The following is a 25,810-nucleotide window of genomic DNA, read 5'->3' as shown; positions in this document are numbered from 1 at the left end:
ACCAAACTAAGAAAACCAACCAAAACAAAACAAAAAACCGAAACCAATTTTTTCGTTTATTTTCGTTTAACTAAGAAAACCGACCAAAACACGTCTATCTTAGAGCATGTTTAGGATTGAGTTTGAAAACAACTTATTGGCTTATTAACTTACAAAAGGCCAATAAGTTAAAAAAAAGTGTGGCATTCAAAAAAGCATTATTATTTTAGCTTTTGGAAATAATTAAAAAGTTGTTTTTTTAAAAGCCACAAATTATTGCATTTCAGAATGGCTTTTTGAAAAAGCTAATAAGTTAATTTTCAAACTCAATGGCAAACATGTTGCTAAACCGATCAATAAAACTTAGTATTTTTTTATCAAATCAAAAATGAATCTTTACAAGTTTATTTACAACTATTAAGATAAAACCAGTGTTAGAAGTGACAAAGTCGGAGAATCACTACACACATAACAAGTCGTACAAACCTGTGTTAAAAACAGTGTTGATATGGATTTGTGGAGTAGGAAGAAAGATGCAAGCATCACATAACAGAGAAATGTAATCATATATCAATCAAACATGTTCGTTCACCCTTGACGCTTTGTCACATTTAAAGTTCAGTTTACAATAGTAATCGTCTCCTTTGCCTTTGCTTAATATTTAAAACGACATTAACATCTCATTTTGTGAGCTCAATCGCTTAGTCAAAAACGCTAATCTGCAAAAAATATTGAAAAATGAAAGTAGTTGAGAATCTATGCACAAAGAGTACAAATGTATTCCCAACTGACAGTATACTAGTGAATGGGTCAATTTTGGTTATGTTTTAAATTCGAACTAACCAACCCGGTTTAATTTTTTTGAACTTGAATTGCTTGAAAATAACAGGTGGGAGGTGTCATCGAGTGATTACAACATCCAAACCAGGGGTCATACGAAACCGACATAATCGAACAATAAAAACCATCTGATTTTATGCTTTTTTAAGAAACCATTTTCTCAGTTAAGTTTCAGTTTTTCTATCAATGAAAACCCAAAAAACCCAAACAGAATTGAACCAAAAATCAATTTTAAAAAATAGTTAATGTCATAACCAAATATTATAGGTCCAAATGTGTAATAATCAACTAACTATTAAAAATTTAAGTTTAGGCCCGAGTTTATTATTTTGAACTAAACTTGTTTTCCGACTGAAAAAAATTATGAAGCCCAATGGCAACCCACAAACAGTTTGTTTAAAAGCAAAATATTATTGTAATAACAATCTAAAGTTGTGATTTTTTAAACTTCAGATTACTATTACATAATTTGCCATTTTAAACAAGATGTTTGCGGGTTAACCTGACCCACAAAAAAATACAGTTTGACCCGTTGCCCACTTAATCACCTCTGAATTGATAAAGATTATCAAAGGAACAAAGATAGGGATGTATATGAAACTGAAAAACGATCCGTTATAAAAGAAAAGGCAATAACCAAACCGAAATAACCAAAGTTTTAAGACCCATAATCATTATTTTGTGGCCCAAAAATTTAAAGCACAAATGACAAACCCGAAACCAAACGGTTTTCAAAAAACTTAAAAACCTACTCATACACACCCGTACACAAAGATAGAAAAGAGAAAGCTACCGCCAAGTGAATAAACAGAATAATGCCTATAAATGTTTAGCTCTCCAGTCAACAGCATCATCACTATCTTCATCACTCGATGACTCATCGACGCTACTTTCCTTCTCCACCACTTTAACCTCTTTAACGCGCTTTGCTGACCTGTTCAGCTCTATTTTCTTCCTCTTGAACATTTCCACTCTCTCCCTATAAGACCTGCAATAAGTTGCACGTATTTTATTTTCAGTCACTCATGAGCCATCATAATTTTCTTATTTATGATTTTACCCTTTACCGAAAAACCACTTACTTTTGCTCCACAGTTTCTGCTTCTTCAATCATCTCAGCTGCATCATACTGCATTATTATCATTACAAACTTAAACATTAGAATTGCGGGCAAATGGAAAAGTGAAACAAATGAATATTTGATATTGATTACGAAAATATTTATCAAAACCTCTTCTTCTTCAAGGCGGTTGTCAACCTCCTTCAAGTCTTCTTGTATCAATTTTTCAAATTCCTTGTACTCATCTCTGCTCAGATTTTTAATGAATAAAATTAGCTGATTCGTGAAAATTAACAATATAATTCCATTTTTGTATTATCACTTAGTCAAAACTTAGAGACCAAAATATATTCCATCTAGTTTATATAGCAACAATTAATTTTGCTTTATGTTTAATTGTTTGTCTCCCAATTCTGACCAATAGAATTAGAAATGGAAGCTTTATTTTTCTTTAAAAATTCGTGTAATTCTAAGGATGTGTACTCAAGTGATAACCTCTAGTAAATATGAAGTATTTAACCTCAAAGTGTATTTCATATAATTCAAGTATGTTCAAAGGATTCATACTCAAGTGATAACATCTAGTAAATATGGAATATCTGAGTGATAATCACAGTTTCTATACATTCAATATCCGTTTTTTTTACAATTTGGAGAATATAAGGCATGTAGATGAACCGATCGAGCACGCATGTTCATGTTCGTTTAATTTTTGTTCATGCCCGTTAATTAAGAATCTAAACGAACAGTAAATGAGCGTAAACGAAAAAAATAAAAACATAAACACACAAAATTTAAGAACTCTTAAAAACCAGCCATTTATTTATATTAATATTATTTGAGGGTAGTTTTGTCACTTACTATATGTAAATTTAGGATTGTAATTATGGAAATTAGTTTTACACATATATAAAAGATTTTAGACACGTGCAAATTGGTTATTATATATATATCTAATTTGTTAATTTAAACATATGCAAACTTGTGATTACATATATGAAATCACAAAAATAATATTAAATATAAAAAATAAATAAATGAAATAATTCGGTGTTAGGAGTTCTTGGGTCCATTTGGTCCGCGGAATTTGCAGGAATTGGGTATAGAATTGGAAGTTGTTCAATAAAAAATCATATTTAATTCCACCATTCTCTGGATTTCAACATTCCATACACTTACCCATGGAAGTTAAAACATTCTATTGGAATGTTTGAAGTTTACTAACATAACCCTGTTTTAGCCACTTTGGGGGCTTCAACAATAGTTCCAGCCAACCAAAATAAAAAAAAATATATTGAAACCGTGTTTTTTTCTTTACCAAAGCTTTACCGTAATGTGTATATTAAATGAAAATTCTGACTTTTATCCCAAAAATATCGATCTAAAATCTATATCTAACAGGGGCAAACGTCTTAAGGTTTAATTTCTAGGAATGGTGATAGCAGGGAGGATGTGGAGATTTGACGATAAGGCTAATATAGTAATTTACATTATTAGCATTCCAATTCCTTAATTTTAGTTATCAACCAAACATCACATAAAATTACAATGGATTCCATTCAAATTCCAATTCCAGTTCCAATCCCTTTTGAAAACATTCAGCGAACCAAACGCCCCCTTAGAGTTTAATTATTTTGAGAACCACTTTGAGTTTTAAGAACTCGAAATAACTCAACGTAACAATTTTTTTTCCTTTTGAATCTTTTATGCATATATGTAATATATGTAGGTTACATATACGTAGAAAAATTACAACATTTTTACGCACCAAGATGACTTTTTACATAGGTGTAACGGACGTTTAAATTAGTGTAATCACTGTACATCTTTATTCTCTCTCCTACTTAAATTTTTAATCAGATTTAATCTCAACCACATAATCTAACCTTTTTAATTAAATGTGTGGTTAAGAATGAAGCTCTTAAAGTTCTTAAAACTCAACAAGTTCTCAAATTATCCCTTCCCTATATGTGTGTGTGTGTGTGCGTGTGTATATACTTTATATACTTGAAGGTTTCTATTAGTATTTAAAAGAACATAAACAACTGGATATAAATGAACAAACATAAACGAACATATATAACATAACAACCACGAACAAACATGAACGAACGTAACAAAGACAAACACATATGAATGAGCGTAACGAACACAAGCATATATGAATGAAAGTAATGAGCACGAACATACATATGTTCGTGCCATGAATGAACATAAACGAATGTGAATGAACAAACAAAACATGTGTCCATGTTCATCCATTCAATTAATTAATAAAACAAAAAAATGTTCACTTATCAAACAAACGAATTTCCCTTAGAACCCTTCACAAACGGCTCACTGAACGTTCGGTTCATTTACAGGCCTAGAGAGTATATTTCTACCAAAAGATCATAAACTTGATCAGAAAATTCTAAACAACTTAAAAGTGATTTTGAACCCTTGTTTTGATAAGCCAATTGCTTGTGTTGGAAACAAACTAACAGAAACAAATAATCATAAAACCAATACAATCTGAGGACTTACTTGATATCCAGCTTAGCAGGAGCGATCCCACGTGCACGAAGATCAGCATCTTTATCATCAAAGAAGCCTTCAGGAAGAGCCTGTGTTTGAGTCTCAGCACCCACTGTCTCTGAAACCATGCCACTCGAGACTTCAATTGTTTTGTTATAATCGCCATCAAACGGATACGCAGCTTGAGCTTGCACAGAACCCGGTGTTTTCTTTTTAGCATTGTCAATTAGCTTGGAATTACTAGTTTCTACCCAACGAACAACACTCAATTTCAGTATTCGGTAGAAATGATATATACAATTAGCATAGAAATTACACAAATAGCCCACTGTATACTTTTATCCAAAACAGAGAATGTTTGTCATCAGTTACTCTTTACCAACCTTCATATTCGTTATTTAAGAGAACAAATATGTGAACATTGTAATGGGAGAATTCCATGAACACCCCTGCGAACTTGTGAAATATCATAACTTACTAAAACTTTATATTTTCTTATTTACCTGTTTTAACCCTAAAAATTTATATTTACTAATCAACAATGTTTTTAAATAATATGATTTAATCATTTCATTTTAAACGAGTAGCTTTTGACCTTCTCCGCTTTCTTTAAAAAAATTTCAACCAATGACGGCACAAGTAAAACTGAAAACTAAATCAGGTTAAAAAAATCATATACTTGATCAGGGTAAATGGCCATAAATTAAATACTCACTAAAAACAGGCATACATGATTTTTTAAGTTTGAGTTAGGTATAATGATATTTCACTAAGTTCATAAAGGTATATATCAAATTCTCCCTATATTCAATGGCTAGTTGCAAAAAAGAACAGTTTCTTTTGTTGTATATAAAGATATAACTAATTAATGATAGTACTCAGCTGAGACCATAGTTGTCAATATTAGTTACTAGCAACAAGCTACCCATACGCTACGTAGCGATAGCGATGAAATGGCGGAGGCTAATTGATGTTTAGCGATAAGGTATTAGGGAAAAAAAGTAGCAACAAATACCACCAAAACAGCAAGTAGAATCGATAAATACCACCAAAATAGCAATTATTATCAATAAATACCCATAGCAATTATAATTATTAAATACCACCAAAATAGCGAAAAAATAATTTAAAAAATATATAAATAAATAACTGAAACCATTATTTAGCGCTATGAGGTCGCTACAACCCATTTAGTGGGAATCACCTATAAGCTAAGCTATTCACTATAGCAGGCGCTACGAGCACAATCGACAACAGGGACTGAGAGTTGAGACAAGTAAAAAACAAGAGATAGATCATGTATCCCTCTAAAATAACTGAACCTAATAAAAAACCGACAGTTCCGTTTTATGCTATTTCAAAAACCAAACGATTTGGTTTTGGTTTTGGTTTTACATCAACCAAAAACCGACCAGACTGGAACCGAACCAAAATGAAAAAATTAAAAAACAATTTTATGTAATTTGAAGAAATTAACAATGGTGTTTTCCAAGAAATGTAGATCGAAATGCGTAATAATCAATTAATCATTAAATAACAAAAAGATTTCGGCCCAAATTCATCATTTTAGGCCATTTTTTCATCCCAAAATTTACATGCCCAAATGGTAAAACCGAAATGAATCCATTTTTTAAAACCAAAAACAAAAAAACCAAATAATTTTCAATAACCAAAAAGCTGAAATTTCTATTTTTGGTTCAGTTTGAGCCTAAAATCGACAAACCCGAAGCAAATTGAAAAGGCCAACTTCAAGTAATTTTTAAGTCCAAATGTCTAATAATCAATTAATCATTAAAAAAACACAAAGATTTGGGCCCAAAGTTTTAGGCCCAACTTTAATTTAGGCCATTTTTTCGAAGCGAAATTTAAAGGCCAAATAATAAAAGCGCAAACGAATCAAACCCTCTTTGAAAACCAAAAAAGTTGAAACCAACCCACGCCCATTGCCCGCCCCTAGAAAACTAAAAACCGAAACCGACCCATGCCCACCCCCCAAATATCACACCTAACCAGTCCACTTAAATACTTGTAAAATTATGATGATAATGTGATGTGATTTTACCATTTTGTTTTATTTTTTTCCCTGGATTATCAAAGAAGTCGGAAGGGAGTGCAGATGTTGACTGAGCTTGAGATGGTCTGGTTTGACTTTGATATGACTCAGCAGGATGCTCTGGTTTAGCTTTATTATGTATTGTAGAATCTGCGGATTTCACATTGTCAACTGGAGTAGCTGCAGCGGCTTTTTCTTTTACGTTTTTAATCGCCTGTCAAAATCAGCAATTTTATTATTATTAACTTAAGAGGGAAGAGAATAAAAAGAGCAATCAAAAAAATAGAGCAATCATTCATATATGTAGACACACACACATGCAAACGAAAACGCTGGTAACACAAACACATTTGGTGGCAAATCAACATCTATTACTTAAGGATCAATAGGTGAATACTAATTAATCATCATAATTTGTATATTTGATGAATATATGTAGTTCCAAATGGTACCTGACGATGCTTTGCAGAAATTTGGTGTGCAGTCCAGGCAGAGTCGGATTTGAGAACAACATCACAAACTTTACAGACGGGGAGGTCAGATTCATTATACCTAGAAAAAGAGAAACGTGGACGAAGAACAGCATCTCTTTCTTATGTTAATATAAACCAAGCATAGTTAAGTTAAGTGGAAGTCAGAAGTATCTATTAGTGTTAAAGAAACATGAAAACTAAATTACAAGACATCTGATGTTATTATTATCAAGCAAAATGATTACCTTATGAGAGGAGAATCGATACGTTTGTCCTGCTGTTTTTGTGCTTTCAATTTAGCGCGATACAGTGCCTTCTTCGGATCCATTAATTAATTAATAATATACTACTCTGCAACAAATTGAATAATAATAATACTTAGTTAGAGTTAGGGTTAGAGATTTATTACAGTATTATTCGGTTGGTATTTTGCAGAAACAAATTGATGATGAAATAAATAAAGACCAAGTCGTGTTTACCCTTTGCGCCGCCGCTGCTACTCCGATTGTTTTTCTTCTTCAATCTTCATCATCATCATCAATATAATAATAAATCAAACCCAATTAGATCATACTGAGGTTAGGTCAGTTGCCGGTGGCAGACTTTTGCCTTTGTTAGCGGTTAAAACACAGTTGGGTTTGAATTTTAACTCAACACATTGCAATTCTTGGCCCAAAATGTTTGAGCCTAAACACATTAACAACAAAAATTTCATAAATTTAAAACTCAATAATCTATGATCCATCTTATAATCTACATCATAAATGTTATAAATTGAAATGTTTATTTTTTTACCAACCCGTGTATCACACGGGCTTTAACCTAGTTAGATAATAAAGAATGCTAAGGATTAATTAAACAATTTTTGTTGTTAATGTGTTTAGGCTCAAACATTTTGGGCCAAGAATTGCAATGTGTCGAGTTAAAATTCAAAAGAGGTTTAGAAATACTTTATTGGGGCAATTCCCCAAGTAAAGTTTTTTAACCCATCTACTATCAACAAAATGAAATCTAAACAATTTGTTCCAAGAACAATGACATACGTTTTATGACCTTATTACAAACCAAAATACCAACTTTAATATTCAAAGTAACCGTACATATACAAAAAACATATAAGTTTCAATATGATATTTCCTTTAAATTATAGTCATCGCCTTTTTAACTGCCAATCATTGTGATCAGCTCATTCCAAATTTCATTTCTTTGACAAATGGGCCAAACTTCTTATGATCCAGTTCTTGAGGTCAAGTTTTAACCAACTTGTATCCCATAATCCAAATATCAACAACACAACATTACTATAAGTTTCAGCACTACAAACCAAGCATGTTAAGTATTTAACTAACTTCAATGAAATACTTTGAACCAGAAAATATACATTATGAATATAAACTCAGAATTAATAATGTTTTTTTCCAAATATAGGAATTTCATGTTGACCAAGTTACCCTTTATATTCCAAATTTTTTTGTTGACTATCCTAATCATACCTGATAGTAGTTTTGACATGGTAGAAGTCAACTTTGACCAAAATGCCAAAAGTAACCTAATTAATTATCTGTTTTCTTCAACATTTATAATATGTCCAGTATTAGTTGTTAACAAAAAAATTGTCTCTTTCCTTCAACATTGACCATAATTGTCATATTTAACCAATTTTCCTTTTCTTTCAACATTTCTATATAAATCATAATAAGTTTTTTTGCAAAAATCTTCGTGGCATTATATAAATTTCCCATTAACCTCCCCAAAATTTAGATTAAGCTTTTGTTGGAGCAACAAACTTGCGATGGTGAGATTTCTTTGGAAATCTTTGATTTCAAACTCATATTGTTTGGTTACTATCTTAGCCTTTCTCATGATTGCATATTTTTGGTTAATAACTATTAATGGGAATAATGATGTTTACCTTCAAATGGAATTTCTTTACTGGATTAGGCTGTGGTTGAACGAAAATAGGCCTAGCAACATGAGTTTCAGCTGCAAATAATATATATAAAAAATTAAATAACAGACACCTAAACAAAAACATCTAATGAACAAAAATTGAGATATACCAGGAAGCACATGGTTGTAACACCTTTAAACTTGAAGACGATGCTCAATATTTCACTTGATGTATAATCCAATCTGTAAATCAAAACTTAGGGTTAGTATAACGATTACATATGAATCGAATGAATTTGTGAGAATGTATAATCGGATATTGCTAATGCCATCAGAGTACAAATCGGATACCTGTAAACTTGAAAAGATGATTGATGAGTTGTTTAAATCGACGATGGAGATTTGAGAGCCGGCTAGGGTTAAGGCTGAGTGAACGATGGAAAGGGTGTTGCCAATGAATTTTGTGATTATTATTATGTTATTAAGAAGAGATGTCTGCCGTCGGTTGACCGTGGGTCGACTAACCAAGAAACGTTGAAATTACACTTTTACCCCTGAGTCTATAATTAATCCTAAAACTAAATATCCAAATTTCGTGTAGAGGTTGGGGTTCAAACCCCCGACCCCTGGTTTAACAACAAACAACACCAACTAGTTGAACTTAACTAACATTTAATAAAACTACACAATATGTAATATATATTAAGCACTTGAAATAGTTTCTTGTATATACAGAATGTGTTGTATATGTATGTTGTATATATGTTATGTATGTATGCCGTATATATATGTTGTATGTATATATTTTATATATATACTCTGTATATATATGCTGCATATATATAGATGTTGTATATAATATTTGTTATGTATGTATGCCGTATATATATGTTGTATGTATATATTTTATATATATACTCTGTATATATATGCTGCATATATATAGATGTTGTATATAATATTTGCATGATTACAAGGATCGGGTTTTTTTAAACGTATTTTAAACGGCCAATTTTTTCTAAAAAATCAAACGAGTCCGAATACGACGAAACGGCCCGTTTTTTAATAAACTTTTCACTAAAAAACGACGAAACCGCTCGTTTTTTAGTAAACTTTTCACTAAAAAACGACGAAGCGGCTCGTTTTTTATTAAACTTTTCGTTCAAAAAACGACGAAACGCCTCGTTTTTTAACAAACTTTTCGTTCAAAAACGACGAAACGGGCCGTTTTTTAGTAAACTTTTCGTTCAAAAACGACGAAACAGGCCGTTTTTTATTGTAATTTTAGTTCAAAAATGACGAAACGGCTCGTTTTTTATTAAACTTTTGGTTCAAAAACGACGAAACGGTGGTTTTTTAACAAACTTTTCGTTCAAAAACACGACGAAACGGCTCGTTTTTTAGTAAACTTTTCACTAAAAAACGACGAAACGGCTCGTTTTTTAACAAACTTTTCGTTCAAAAACGACGAAACGAGCCGTTTTCTAGTAAACTTTTCGTTCAAAAACGACGAAACGGCCCGTTTTTTAATAAACTTTTCACTAAAAAACGACGAAACCACTCGTTTTTTAGTAAACTTTTCATTAAAAAACGACGAAACGGGTCGTTTTTTAACAAACTTTTCACTAAAAATGACGAAACGGGTCGTTTTTTAACAAACTTTTGGTTCAAAAACGACGAAACGGCTCGTTTTTTAGTAAACTTTTCGTTCAAAAACGACGAAACGGACCATTTTTTATTGTAATTTTAGCTCAAAAACGACGAAAACGGGTCGTTTTTTATTGTAATTTTAGCTCAAAAACGACAAAACGGGTCGTTTTCTAGTAAACTATACGCCCGAAAACACCGAACCGACTCGTTTTTTAGTTATCCCCAAACCCGAGCCCGAACACACAATGAACACAACCATTCTTTTATATATATTACACAATACATAAACACATACACAAAACATAAACACATATATCAAAACACCCGAATTATAATCTTCGGGATTTTACGCGCCGACCTCGACCCCGAACACTACGGTAGGAGAAGCGGGTCGAGATTCCACGTTCTACAGAACGCCAACCGGACTTGACCGGCGACATTAACAACAACACGGACGGAAATTCGACGAATCCGAAACCGGATTCGGAGACTCATTGCAAGTGGGACTCCGATTAAACATGTGAACCGAATAATGAACACGAAAACCATTGTACGGCGGTGGATGGCGGCGTCGGATGTGGATGGGGATGGCGGCTCGGCGTCGGTGGTGGCGGCGTGGGTCGGTGTTGATGATGGAGATGGATATTGCGATGGAGATGGCGTCGGTGATGGAGATGGCGTCGATGATGGTGTTGTTTATGGCGGTGATGGTGTTGGTGATGGTGTCGTGTATATATATAAATAGTGGGGAAATTGTGGGGAAATTGTGGTGATTGAGTTGGGTAAGAAACGAAGGAAGGAAAGAGGGAGGAAGGAGGGTGGAGAAGGGGGAAGAGTATGGAGGAAGGAGGAAGAAGATAATACCCGGTGGTCGGACTGTCATTTTTCCCGGCAAGCTGGTTTTTTCAAGCTTTTAAAAAATATAACTAACAGAGGGGCACAGATGTGACCGGCCAAAATTATATTTGTAAAAAGTCTAAAATACCCTTCAAATCAACGAACTTTAACGAAAATATTTAACGGATGGGCACAGACTGACCCGCCAAAATTTCACAGTGGTCCATATTTCGCAAAATCTTTTACAGTGTTTAACCTATCGAAGTGGTCCATATACCAGGGAGACAAAATGCAGATTTCTCTATTATGAATTATATTAAAAGAAAGCATATAATTAGAAAATAACACGCGGCATTTTAAAGAGTTTTGGTGAAAGTTTATTAGATAGGAAGATCTAACTAATTTATAATAAAACAAAAACAAAAAATCAAACTTTCAGATACTTTTATCTGTTATGATACACCGACAGTTTCTTTCTTTTTGAATGACACATTTTCAACTTTGTCAAACCAATAATGAAATCTTGTTCCCCCCAAATGGTGTATATACAGTTGATTTTGTACTATAAATACTAGGTGATTGTAACGAAGATTTGTATCCCAGTAAGACTAATAATTCTTACTTTTCTTATTCCCTTATCTCTTGTTAACTCCAAAGTTCATATATTATTCTAATAAGCTTGTTATAATTAGAGCTAATATTATAACACGTTATCAGCACGAGCCGCTTATATCCTAATCAAGAAAGGTAATAGACACAAAGGTATCCACATAAGCATCATAAACACTTCTTTAATTATGTACACTGGATATATATTTATATATGCATATACATATACTAAGTAACAACAGTAATATGTATAAACATTGTTATTAAAATTTGAAAACTATTCTAACTTTTATTTATATATGCACATTAATATTTCATTTAGAAGTTAGATTTATTTACACTAACAAATCTATTCTTATTATTATGCATACTAATTATATATTTTATAAAATAAACTTTATTTAATATCTTATTTATAATCTTACTTTAAAATAATTAATATTATATATATATACACACACATACATACAAACGGTAATGTTACCATTATAAAACAGTAATATAACCGTTGTAAAACGGTTATAAATTTTCGAGAAATCTGCATTTTGTCTCCCTGGTTTATATCGTCGCGCGATGGGTTAACCCCTGAAAAAGATTTTGCGAACTTTGGTCCCCTATGTTTCTCCGGCGGGTTCTTCTGACTCCTGACGTCAGTTGACTGTTGGTATTATAGTAATAATACCAACATTTTAAGGGTATTTTAGTAATCCTCTTCTAATAAATAATAAATATAATAATAATAGTAATAATATAATAATAAATTTTAGAAGAGAAAACTGCTATTTGCAGATCATCATCATCGTATTATTATTATTATTATTATATTATATTAATAACATAGATAAAAAGAAAGCAGCAGATCATCATCATCAAATAAACATATAACAATAACAGCAGTAGCTCATCATATTAACAGAGATCATCATCATCAGCTCATCTTCATCATCATCAACCTTAAACATACTTGATCCTCAAACCCTAGATTTCATCACTAAAACCCTCAAATCTCTCAAATCCCACCACCAATCGCTTCAATAATTCAACCATCACACCCATAAATCATTCGGATCAAAACCCCTACCTCCGGCACTACGCCGCCGCCACGGCAGCCATTGCCGCCATGGAATCCGGCAATCTCTTTTTTCCGGTCATCTCGTTTTTTCGATCATCAACGTCACGGTAACCACCGCCATCTCGTTTTTTCGGTCATCTCGTCGGCACGGTGGCCATACGCGGCCGATGTTCCGGCGAAATTCGTTGGCCAAAGAAGTATCAACAAACTTATAATCTTTCACTACAAGTTCTAGTATTTATAACAATGCTCATCGGGATCTCGCCTTCAAAACCGTTACGAGCAACATCAAAAACTTCTAATCTTTCACTACAAGTTTCAATATTTATAACCTCTGGATCAAACCGTTACCAGAATTTGATGGTGTATGGGTGGGAATTTGATGGTGTATGGGTGGTGCAGATGATATATTGGTGATTATTAGTGATGACAATTTTCTGGAATTAAAACTTAGGAACCCTAATTATAATTGGGGAAGATGAAGTGATAAAAGTGATAATATATAGTTTAGGTTGTATAGCTATACCAAACACTAACTTAGTTCAACTGGTTGTTTTGGTGGATTGTTAAACCAGAGGTCTCGGGTTCGAATCCCGACATTCACATGGTTTTGGATATTTTTTAAAATGAATTAAAGGCTTAGGGGTAAAAACGTAATTTCAACATTTTATAACAGGTCAACTGACGGTCAACTGACGCCAGGAGTCAGAAGGACCCGTCGGAGAAACATAGGGGCCCAAAGGTCGCAAAATCTTTTTCAGGGGTTAACCCATCGCGCGACGATATAAACCAGGGAGACAAAATGCAGATTTCTCTAAATTTTCACCATAAATAACCAATTATCAACCCCATTTTATTTGCAACAAACATTCTTCTTCTTAAGTTTATCCAAGGTAAAGCTTTCAAGATGATTCATCCAGTTTTAATGTTAACTACCATAATGTTGATAATCTTATTGTTCTTAATTTGTAACCTCCCACCTAGAGAGTTTAATCTTTTCTTTTTTCTTTATCTGTTTATAGTTTTACCTCTGTATTTTCTTTCAATTTTAATAAGTATATAATCCTAATATTTATCTTATTTGTGTTTAGTAATAAAATGGCAAATATTTCAAAACTTGAATTTTCGGCTCTCAATATCACCGGAGATAATTATATGTCATGGACGGCACATGTCAAACAACATCTCAAATCAATGGGTGTTTTGGATACGATAACAGTGGGAAATAATTGCGGGGATCAAGACAAGGCAAAAACCGATGTCTTCCTCCATAAACACATTGATGAGATGTTACAATTTGAGTATTCACATTGTGAGGATCCATGCATTTCGTGGGAGGATTTAAAAAGCAGATTTGACCATCAAAGGGAAGTTCTACTTCCCACTGCTGGAGATGAATGGAACAATCTCAGGTTCCAAGATTTTAAAAAAGTAAATGAGTACACCTCTACCTTGTTTAGAATATGCTCAACGCTCCGATTTTGTGGGCAAGCTGTTACCGAGGGAGATATGTTGGAGAAAACTTTCTCCACATTTCATGCATCAAATATGACCTTGCAAACGCATTATCGATTGCGGAATTTTAGGAGATACTTTGAACTAAATGCATTTCTCCTTGTAGCAGAAAAGAATAATAAATTATTGATGAAAAATCATCAATCTCGTCCCACAGGATCATTAGCAAAACCAGAAGCAAATGTTGCTCACAAAAATTCACATAAAAATTCTGGTAATAAATGGGAACAAGGTCGTGGACGAGGCCATGGACGTGGCCGCGGTCATTTTGACAAAAGACATTTTAATGATCTTAAGCATTCATTCAAATGGAACACTAATTCTTACGGTCATGGTCGTGGCCGTGGCCGTGGTCGTAACCAGAGAGCCAATAATTATCATGTCCCACAGAATACCAATTCCAACCACCACAATAAATGGAATGAAGCTGGTAGGTCCGAGAACAATGACACACCTTGTTTTAGATGTGGAAGTACAAACCACTGGGCAAAGGCTTGTCGCACTGCTCCACATCTGTGTGAACTATACCAAGCCTCTCTTAAAGGAAAAGAGAAAGAAGTTAATCATGTTGATAACTTTGATGATCTCAATGCTGATCTGAGCATTGCAGATTTTGATGTGGTTCTCTGAAATAAATATTGTTAATAATTATATGCAATAATTAAGTGTACTTCTCATTATCTTTAGTTATGTAGTTTCATTCATGTATTATTTGTTTTTCAATTAAATAAAGTTCTTATTAAAATATCATAATGTCTTCGTTATACACTTATTATTTTTCTTAATACTTTCAAGATTTAAAATGAAAAACACTGGAGCACAAGATCAAACAAATGAAGAAGATATATGTATAGCGGATAGTGGAGACAAGCATACTATACTTAGATCTAAAAAATATTTTTATAAACTGAAACCAATAAAAGGGATCATCAATACAATATTAGGTCCTACAAACTTGATAGAATGAGTGGGAAAAGCTAATTTAGCATTACCAAATGGTACAAAGCTCAAAATAGAAAATGCTTTATTTTCCCCAAAATCAACAAGAAATTTGTTGAGTTTCAAAAACATATATCATAATGGATATGATACTCAGTCAAGGACTGTTAATAATGAAAAATATTTGCATATCATAAGCAAAGATCAGCTATTGGAAAAATTGCCAATGCTCCATTCTGGTTTGCATTATACATATATAAATATACCTCAAGCACATTTGGCAGTCAAAGAAAATTGTTGCGATTCTTGTATCATAAACTTATGGCATGATAGATTAGGCAATCTAGGATCCACAATGATGAAAAGGATAACTGAAAATACACATGGGCATCCACTGAAAGGTCAAAAGATCCACAAAATAGATAAAATGTCTCAATGTACATCTTGTTCTCTTGGCAAATTAATTACAAGGCCTTCGCCATTAAAAGTCGATAAAGAAACACCAATGTTTCTTGAAAGAATTCAAGGTGACATATGTGGACCAATTCATCCACCATGCGGACCATTTAGATACTTCATGGTCTTAATAGACGCATCCAGTAGATGGTCTAATATCTCTTTATTATCAACTCGTAATGTTTCCTTTGCAAAATTTCTTGCTCAAATTATCAAATTACGTGCACATTTTCCCGATTATACTATTAAGAGAGTAAGGCTTGATAATGCGGGAGAATTTACATCACATGCTTTTGATAATTATTACATGTCTGTGGGGATTGTTGTTGAACACCCTGTTACTCATGTACACACACAAAATGGCTTAGCCGAGTCGTTGATCAAACGCCTACAGCTAATAGCTAGACCATTAATAATGAGGACAAAACTCCATGTTTCTATTTTGGGTCATACAATTATGCATGCTGGGTCATTAATTCGTGTGAGACCAAGTGTAAATCATAAATACTCTCCCACACAACTTGTTTCTGGAAATGAGCCAAATATCTCTCACCTTAGAATTTTTGGTTGTGCTGTGTATGTTCCTATTGCACCACCACAACGCACAAAAATGGGTCCCCAAAGAAGGTTGGGAATATATGTTGGATATGAAACGTCTTCCATCATAAGATACCTTGAACCTTTAACAAGTGATGTATTTACAGCACGTTTTGCTTATTGTCATTTTAACGAGACAATGTTCCCGACATTAGGGGAGAAATGAAAAACCAAGAAAGAGATATATCATGGTGTGTGCCATCACTGTTACACCTAGACCCAAGATCAAAACAAAGTGAGACAAAGGTTCAAAAAATAATACATCTACAAGAAATTGCCAATCAGTTACCTGATGCATTTACTGATATAAACAGGGTCACTAAATCTCATATACCAGCTGCTAATTCTCCAGCTCGAGTTGAGATTCCAAGCAAGAAAAACCATAATAATGCACCTCATGAATCCCAAAAACGTTTAAAACGTGGAAGGCCAATCGGTTCAAAGGATAAAATCCTCGAAAAAGAAAGGGCTCTGAAAAGGATACTGACCCTAAGGATGGAATGATTGACAGAACCATCCATCAGGAAAGAATAATTAATATAACATTCACTCAGGAAGAAATAAATGATTCCAATAAGGAATTGTCAATCACATATAATGTGGGATCGAGATGAAATGGAAAATATTGATGATATATTTTCTTATTCTGTGGCAAGTGATATCATGGAAGAAAATGATGTTCCTGAACCAAAATCTGTAGATGATTGTAAAAATCGACAAGATTGGAACAAATGGAAAGATGTTATGCATGCTGAATTAAACTCACTAAACAATCGAAAGGTTTTTGGACCTATTGTCATTACACCAAAGTAAATGAAACCTGTAGGATATAAATGGGTTTTTGTGAGAAAACGAAATAAGAAAAATGAAGTTACAAGATATAAAGCAAGACTTGTAGCTCAAGGTTTTTCTCAGAGGCCAGGAATTGACTATGAAGAAACGTATTCTCATGTTATGGATGCTATTACGTTTAGATATTTAATCAGCTTAGCAATTTCTAAAAATTTAGAGATGCGTCTTATGGATGTTGTCACAGCTTACTTGTATGGATCACTAGACAGTGACATCTATATGAAAATTCCCGAAGGATTTAAACTCCCCGAAGCAATAAGCTCAAAGCCTAAGGAAATGTATTCCATAAAGTTACAAAGATCCTTGTATGGACTGAAACAATCTGGAAGGATGTGGTACAATCGTTTGAGTGATTATTTGGTAAGCAAAGGATATACAAATAATATTATTTGTCCATGCGTCTTCATCAAGAAGACAACATCAGGATATGTGATCATAGCTGTGTATGTTGATGATCGAAATTTAATTGGGACACAAAAAGAAATTAATGAAGCAATTGCTCTTTTAAAGAAAGAATTTGAAATGAAAGATCTTGGAAAAACCAAATATTGTCTTGGTTTACAAATTGAGCATATGCATAATGGGATACTTGTTCATCAGCCAACTTATACTGAGAAACTCTTAAAACGTTTCAATATGGACAAAGCAAATCCTTTAAGCACACATATGGTTGTTAGATCACTCAATGTTGACAATGATCCATTCGTCCTTGCGAAGATAATGAAGAGATTCTGGGTCCCGAAGTACCATACCTCAGTGCAATTGGAGCACTTATGTATCTTACTAACTGTACAAGACCTGACATTTCTTTTGCAGTTAATTTATTGGCAAGATTCAGTTCATCCCCTAATAAAAGACATTGGAATGGCATTAAACATATTTTCGGTATTTAAAAGGAACCACTGATTTAGGTTTATTTTATCCTAAAGATTCAAAAGAAGGGTTAGTTGGTTATGCAGATGCAGGTTATTTATCTGATCCCCATAAAGCAAAATCTCAAACTGGATACGTATTTAAGAATGGAGGAACTACGATTTCATGGCGTTCTCAGAAACAAACACTCATTGCAACATCTTCAAATCATCCTGAAGTCATTGCATTGCATGAAGCTTCAAGAGAATGTGTATGGTTAAGATCTATGTCACGACATATATTGATTTCTTATGGACTAGAGAAAGATCAAATTCCAACTCCTATCTATGAAGATAATACAGCTTGTGTCTCGCAAATGAAGGAAGGGTATATCAAAAGTGACAGAACAAAGCATATACCACCAAGATATTTTGAGTATACTCTGGATCTTATTAAAGACAATCAGGTTGATATGAGATATGTCCAATCCAGCAGCAACTCAGCTGATCTTTTCACAAAAGCACTTCCCACATCAACATTCAGAAAGCATGTCCATGATATTGGCATGCGCCATGTACGAACGATGTAACGACCTGCAACTTGAGGGGAAGCTATATACTGCACTCTTTTTCCCTTAGATAAAGTTTTTCCCATTGGGTTTTATTTAGCAAAGTTTTTAATGAGGCAGTACTTCAAGACCCCGAAGTTTTGAAAAGGTGTCATCCAAGGGGGAGTGTTATGATACACCGACAGTTTCTTTCGTTTTGAATGACACATTTTCAACTTTGTCAAACCAATAATGAAATCTTGCTCCCCCGAAATAGTGTATATACAGTTGATTTTGTACTATAAATACTAGGTGATTGTAACGGAGATTTGTATCCCACTAAGACTAATAATTCTTACTTTTCTTATTCCCTTATCTCTTGTTAACTCCAAAGTTTATATATTATTCTAATAAGCTTGTTATAATTAGAGCTAATATTATAACATTATCACATTATTTCATGTAGTTATTGTGGGCGTAAAATATAATAAAATAAAAACATAATAATAAATAAATAACATAATAATAGATGTGTTTTTTAATTAATGTTACATAATGGCTAGTGATTAAAAGACACGCAATGACTTTGTGTTTTTAGCATGAAAAGTCAGGTGTTAAAGGGACACATAAATAGATGTGTGAATAATAAAAGTCATACACTCAATCCAACGCAAAAATGTGCATCGGGTGCGTCAACGAGTGAGCTTACCTGACTAAAAATTTATACAACTCAGCTTGACTCCACACAACAAGTAAGCAAGCCGATTTTGAGTCCCACTTATTCAACGAAATTTAAACAGCCATGTTAGTAATATGACGGGTGTCTAGTGGTTGTAATACAAGGGTGTCAATATTCTTGGGTTGGCGAGTTGATGGGTTTCGGATTAGCGTGTTGAGATTCTTCAACCCTAACCTAACTCATATACATATTTGTGTTGTGCCGACCCATTCAAATTTGTGTCTTGTCGTGACAACCCATTTAAATTCGGGTCGTGTTGCAGGTCAACTCATTTAACGTTCACATACAAATATGAGTAATAATTAGTGCATTTAGTAATAAATTAAACAATTAATTACTCTTATTCATATAAAACATTTTAATAATTTGTGATAGATGTCACACCCCGACTTACGGCCTAAACGTCTGACCAAAAGTTGGTACCGATTTTGTAAATATATCAGAGATTATTTTAGCGGAAGACTTTTTTTAAAAATAATTATATACTTTTGAAACCATTATTAATAACATATAATTTCTTTTGTTTGAAAAAGCTTATCGGGTAATAAATACCCAAATATTTGTTTTATAAATCTTTGTTTAATCTTGTTGTTTTAATAATTTAAAACAATCAGCCATCTCTACCTTACGAACATCCACTTCATGAATGGCTCCAATTCTTGATACTTTAATTTCCTGAAATGTTAAAAAAAAATACGTCAGCGATATGCTGGTGAACACGCTGACGCTAAAAATATTTTCTTTACTTGGTTACCCCTCGAGACTACGTAGGTCTCGGCCCATCGTGGTTTATGAATAACCAAGTTAAAACAACACAATTCATAAACTCAAGTCTCTACACTCGGACCCCCCCAGCAAACACCGCATCGTTCGACTAGTTGAGTGCCTATGCGTATACACAAGGTCATACTCCCCACAGGCAGCGTAATTGTGACCAGGTGTGATGTGCCCATCACATATGTAAGGATCCAGACAAACGTACACGATAGCCTGAGGCCAGTGTTTATACCCTTGTTTATAAATGTTTTAGAGACACTTAGTCTCATGTAAACCTTTTCATTTAACACGTTTGACTCGTTTGAAAACAAGTTGTAAAGTTTGGGGCGCATTCACCTTTTTTATTTGGATCGGCTTCAATACACCGTCCGAGGGTTTTTCCTATGGCTATCTTGCACCTATAGTACGAGTATAACCTTTTCTTTTGGATCAGCTTCAATACACTGTCCGAGGGTCTTTCCCTCTTCTTTGTTATCTCGCACCTATAGTACGAATATAACTTTTTGTTAGTCGGATATACAATCCGGCTTAAGACCTCTAGTCTCTTTTGTAAAATCTTTACCTCGATTTTTATTTCTTTATAAACCTTTAGTTCAAAACATCTTTTCTTTATTTAAACCTTTAGTTTAAAATATTATTTCTTTCTTTTCTTTTTCAAGTTAAAACTCTTTCTTTTAACTTATTTACTTTTCTATTCTTTTACAAGATAAACCTCTAGTTTAACTAGTTTATCTTTTTCTTAAACTCTATGTTTCTTCTTCATTAAGAAACGTATTCTTTTCTTTTCTTATTACTTAAGAATAATAACTTAAATAATATTATCAATTATAACTATGTTCTACTATATCTTTTCCTTTTCTTTTATAGTATGTTGAACCTATAGTTCAAATCATATAACCTTTATTGTCATACTCGGACCTTTAGTCCAATATTTTTTTCTTTTTCTAAAATCCATGTTTTCCAACAATGTATACTTATATATATATATATATATCATATAGCTTATGTTAATAATATAAACAATATATATATATATATATTCATCTATTTAAAATTGTGCAGGCGATACGAGCACAATCGACAACAGGGACTGAGAGTTGAGACAAGTTAAAAACAAAAGATAGATCATGTATCCCTCTAAAATAACTGAACCTAATAAAAAACCGACAGTTCCGTTTTATGCTATTTTAAAAACCAAACGATTTGGTTTTGGTTTTACATTAACCAAAAACCGACCAGACTGGAACCGAACCAAAATGAAAAAATTAAAAAACAATTTTTTGTAATTTGAAGAAATTAACAATGGTGTTTTCCAAGAAATGTAGATTAAAATGCGTAATAATCAATTAATCATTAAATAACAAAAAGATTTCGGCCCAAATTCATCATTTTAGACCATTTTTTCAGGTCAAAATTTCCATGCCCAAATGGTAAAACCGAATTGAATCCATTTTTTAAAACCAAAAACAGAAAAAACTAAAACCAAATAATTTTCAATAACCAAAAAGCTGAAATTTCTATTTTTGGTTCAGTTTGAGCATAAAATCGACAAACCCGAAGCAAATTGAAAAGGCCAACTTCAAGCAACTTTTAAGTCCAAATGTCTAATAATCAATTAATCATTAAAAAAACAAAAAGATTTGGGCCTAAATTTTTAGGCCCAACTTTAATTTAGGTCATTTTTTTGAAGCGAAATTTAAAGGCCAAATAATAAAAGCGCAACCGAATCAAACCCTCTTTGAAAACCAAAAAAGTTGAAACCAACCCACGCCCATTGCCCACCCCTAGAAAACTAAAAACCGAAACCGACCCATGCCCACCCCCAAATATCACACCTAACCAGTCCACTTAAATACTTGTAAAATTATAATGATAATGCGATGTGATTTTACCATTTTGTTTTATTATTTTCCCTGGATTATCAAAGAAGTCGGAAGGGAGTGCAGATGTTGACTAAGCTTGAGGTGGTCTGGTTTGACTTTGATATGACTCAGCAGGATGCTCTAGTTTAGCTTTATTATGTTCTGTAGAATCTGCGGATTTCACATTGTCAACTGGAGTAGCTGCAACGGCTTTTTCTTTTACATTTTTAATCTCCTGTCAAAATCAGCAATTTTATTATTATTAACTTAAGAGGGAAGAGAATAAAAAGAGCAATAAAAAAATAGAGCAATCATTCATATATGTTGACACACACACATGCAAACGAAAACGCTGATAACACAAACACATTTGGTGGCAAATCAACATCTATTACTTAAGGATCGATAGGTGAATACTAATTAAGCATCATAATTTGTATATTTGATGAATATATGTAGTTCCAAATGGTACCTGACGATGCTTTGCAGAAATTTGGTGTGCAGTCCAGGCAGAGTCGGATTTGAGAACAACATCACAAACTTTACAGACGGGGAGGTCAGATTCATTATAGATAGAAAAAGAGAAGCATAGACGAAGAACAACATTTCTTTCTTATGTTAATATAAACAAAGCATAGTTAAGTTAAGTTAAGTTAAGTGGAAGTTGTGACATCCGGCATTTTTAAGTTAACTCTGTTAAATAAACCCAGTTAAATCCTTGACTATGTCTATAAACTCAGTTAGTTCTGTTAACTATGAGTATGAACTCTTGTACATGTGATGTCATGTATGCGTATATTTAAGTCAACGTGTCATTGGTGACTTAAACAAGGATAAGTGACTAATTATAACTAGGATAATAAACTCGTCTTGCATGTTATAATAAACATGTCATATAACATGTATGATAAGTATAATGTGCTATGTGATTAATATGTTATATTATGTTATTACATGATGATGTGATTGTAAGTAAGCTAAATGATTAAATAGGTTATATTGTATGTCATGTAACATGTTTATTATTTAAATGGAACCTTAGGTTATGTTACATAGGAAATGTTTATTAAAATATGTAGCATGTCACACATGAGTTAATAAAAGTTAACCTAAGTAATTTTATTCATTAAATCAATCATAAAGGGTTGTTAATAACAAGGAGGTTACAACTATTGGATGCCAACACCTTTTCCTTTCCCTTTTCCTCTCTCTTTGGCCGTGATACTCACACACACACACATACTCTCATTTTCTTTCATACAAACAATCATCTTCTAGTATTTTCCCCATAACACAAGAGTTGGTGATTTTGGTAAACAAGGGTTTAAGCATTTGATCAAGCAAAGTGAGTAGATTATTATGTTTATATGTTTCTTTTTCTTTTAATTCATATGAACCTTGTATCCAAATGGTTGGATCATGAAAGGGGATGATCAAAGTTTGACAAGTAAAAAGGATTTTTGTATGTGTCTTGATTAGTATTTTTTAGTCTTTTATAAATACATGTGTTTTTACTTCTCTTATGAAATCAAATGGATAAAAATAAGACATGAAATTTGATTTGGTAAGAATGTTTCTTGATGATTTTGAATCATAAATGTTTCTTGATGATTTTGAATCAAAAGGATAGAAAAATTGTGATTTGTAGTGGATTGTGCCTAAAACTGCTTGTTGGCAGACTTGATGTTCCGGATTGCATTGTGGATAACTTGATGATATGTTTGAGTTTTTAATCGATTTTTGATTCTATGAACATGTACTTTGAATCTAGTTTTCAGAAAGTTCGGAATCTTAATTTTTGGACTCTGTTTGAGTACTTTTTATGAATTTATAAAATCAGGATGCAAAGCTGATTTAGGGATAATAATTTCTGAGTTGAGTTGTAAATTTCATAACTTGATGATAAAAATAGATATGGATATAATTCTACTTCTAGGATGTTGTAAATTGAATTAGGAATCTAGTCCAATCGGTCTTGCATCAATTGGACGAATATGGAATTTTTGACAATTTTTTGATTACTGCTGTGTTGTTGTAGAAATATAAATCATGTTGTTGTAGTATATGAATATTCTGGACGAATTGGTAAATCCAAAAAGTGTGAGAAAAATATATGTTGAACCTAATACTGATGTGTACATGTGTGATTTATTTGGTAATTTAATTGTGAGTTTTGATTGATGAGAAAAATCGGTTTAGGTGGTATAAATTGTTAAAGGTGATAAAGGTGTTGGTTGAATTGAGATAATTGCAAATTATGATATGTTAGTTGTGGTAAATTAGAACTTTGATTTTTTAAGTCAACTTAGAACTAGTTGACTAAATAGTTAGTCTTGCTTGTGATGTTGTGAAAGTGTATTGATCATAGAATTGCAAGGAATATGGCTAAGTGTGTATACTTGATGATTGATTAAGTGTGACTAGAATTATAAGGTAAACATTCTAAGTCCAACCTTTTAGTTAAAGGTCAATATTTTAGTCAAAGGTCAAAACTTTAGTCAAAGTCAACAAAAGTCAAACTTTGGTCAAAAGTCTTTTTTTAAAACAACGGGAGATTGTTGGATACTAGTGGTTCTAGGAACCATCCCACAAGTTACTTACGTACTTGCATTTTTAGGGTCTTAGCACGTGACGCATTTACTTCGGTCGGATTTGTGTAATACCCGAAGCACCGACAAGGTGAGTTTACGGCCCCACTTTTATACCTTTCCTTTGGGGGAGGAAACATGCAAAACTGTTTTACTTTACTTGCTCTAAATCTTTACACAACCGTTTGGTTGCTTATAACGTAGTGTTTCTTTGCCATGGAAAGTCCTCACGAACATCGGACTGTTAACTAAGGTTAACTGGCGTGGTAAATTTAAATAGTACTATTGGGTTTGACAAACCCCACCCTGCATTATTCTCGACTGGAGGTCGAACGGGGTGTAACTTTGACCAAACATTGTTAAGTTTTGGCAATACTTGACTTGAGGCAATAACTAGTCAGCTTCGGTCGTGATGGAAACATAACACTATGCGGCAACGAGTTAACTAAGTGTAGTTAACCATGGGCCACTTTTATTTATAAATGTTTATGAACTGATAGAGCATAACTTACTTTGAAAACCTGTGAACTCACCAACCATATGTGTTGACACTTTTTAGCATGTTTTCCTCAGGTCACTAGCAAGCACTTGGATTAGGATAACATTGCATGCATGGACTCGCATTGGTTTAAGTTTGAAAACATCTATTTGATATTGGTTGTGTGCTTGTAGCGCCATGAATTATTTAAACTTGTTTGGGAGATGGCTCCCGCACTTTGTTTAGCTTCCGCACTAGCACTTAAGTACTCTGAACATTTTATTTTGATTTGTTAAAACTTTTAAGACCATATAGATGTCGTTTGGTGTGATTAATGTGTTCGGATCCTGGTTTGTCACCCGCCTTACGGTAAAACTCCGTTAGTGGAAATTTGGGGGTGTGACAGATTGGTATCAGAGCCATTGGTTATAGCGAACCAGGTTGCATACCATTTCATATAGGTTGCAGTCTGGTCTATAGCTTTTCATGATGCATTAGTTACACTGCACATATATACATGAGATACCACTCACTCATCCCAACCCCAACCCTTGTGTCACAGTATGTCTTCGTTGTCAGCTGATCACGCCCGTGAGAAAGCACCTATCATCGCTGAGGAGAGCACACC

At 33.2% G+C, this 25,810-nt stretch overlaps 1 protein-coding gene and 1 long non-coding RNA gene across 2 annotated transcripts in view; one reads left to right on the top strand and one right to left on the bottom strand.

Annotated features, from left to right (window-relative positions):
- The window catches only part of LOC143538689 (uncharacterized), a 164,379-nt gene that overhangs the window by 16,779 nt on the left and 121,790 nt on the right, over window positions 1–25,810 (top strand). The gene's annotated exons all lie outside the window — the stretch shown is intronic.
- LOC143538687 (protein ABA AND ROS SENSITIVE 1-like) lies at window positions 1,630–7,568 on the bottom strand. Its single transcript, XM_077032188.1, has 8 exons — window positions 7,402–7,568; window positions 7,168–7,273; window positions 6,902–7,001; window positions 6,459–6,663; window positions 4,406–4,643; window positions 2,051–2,126; window positions 1,902–1,948; window positions 1,630–1,807 (listed from the first exon to the last, which is right to left on the bottom strand). Exons 2-8 carry the CDS (start codon window positions 7,248–7,250, stop codon window positions 1,639–1,641), a joined length of 918 nt encoding a protein of 305 aa, XP_076888303.1. The 5' UTR covers window positions 7,251–7,273; window positions 7,402–7,568; the 3' UTR covers window positions 1,630–1,638.

Source organism: Bidens hawaiensis, unplaced genomic scaffold (genome assembly GCF_021521415.1).
Source record: "Bidens hawaiensis isolate Kalapana, Puna unplaced genomic scaffold, B.hawaiensis_p1.1 tig00011664_1, whole genome shotgun sequence".
NCBI lineage: Eukaryota > Viridiplantae > Streptophyta > Magnoliopsida > Asterales > Asteraceae > Bidens > Bidens hawaiensis.
The sequence above is the reverse complement of the archived record's forward strand: the minus strand, read 5'-3'. Positions and strand labels throughout refer to the sequence as shown.

What these genes read in the sequence shown, in the direction of transcription:
- LOC143538687 (XM_077032188.1), bottom strand. Translation starts at nt 7,250, where the DNA reads ATGGATCCGAAGAAGGCACTGTATCGCGCTAAATTGAAAGCACAAAAA. An exon ending in ATCGATTCTCCTCTCATAAG is followed by an intron (nt 7,002 to 7,167) that starts GTAATCATTTTG and finishes CTCTTTTTCTAG; the next exon opens with GTATAATGAATCTGACCTCC. An exon ending in ACCGCCTTGAAGAAGAAGAG is followed by an intron (nt 1,949 to 2,050) that starts GTTTTGATAAAT and finishes ATAATAATGCAG; the next exon opens with TATGATGCAGCTGAGATGAT.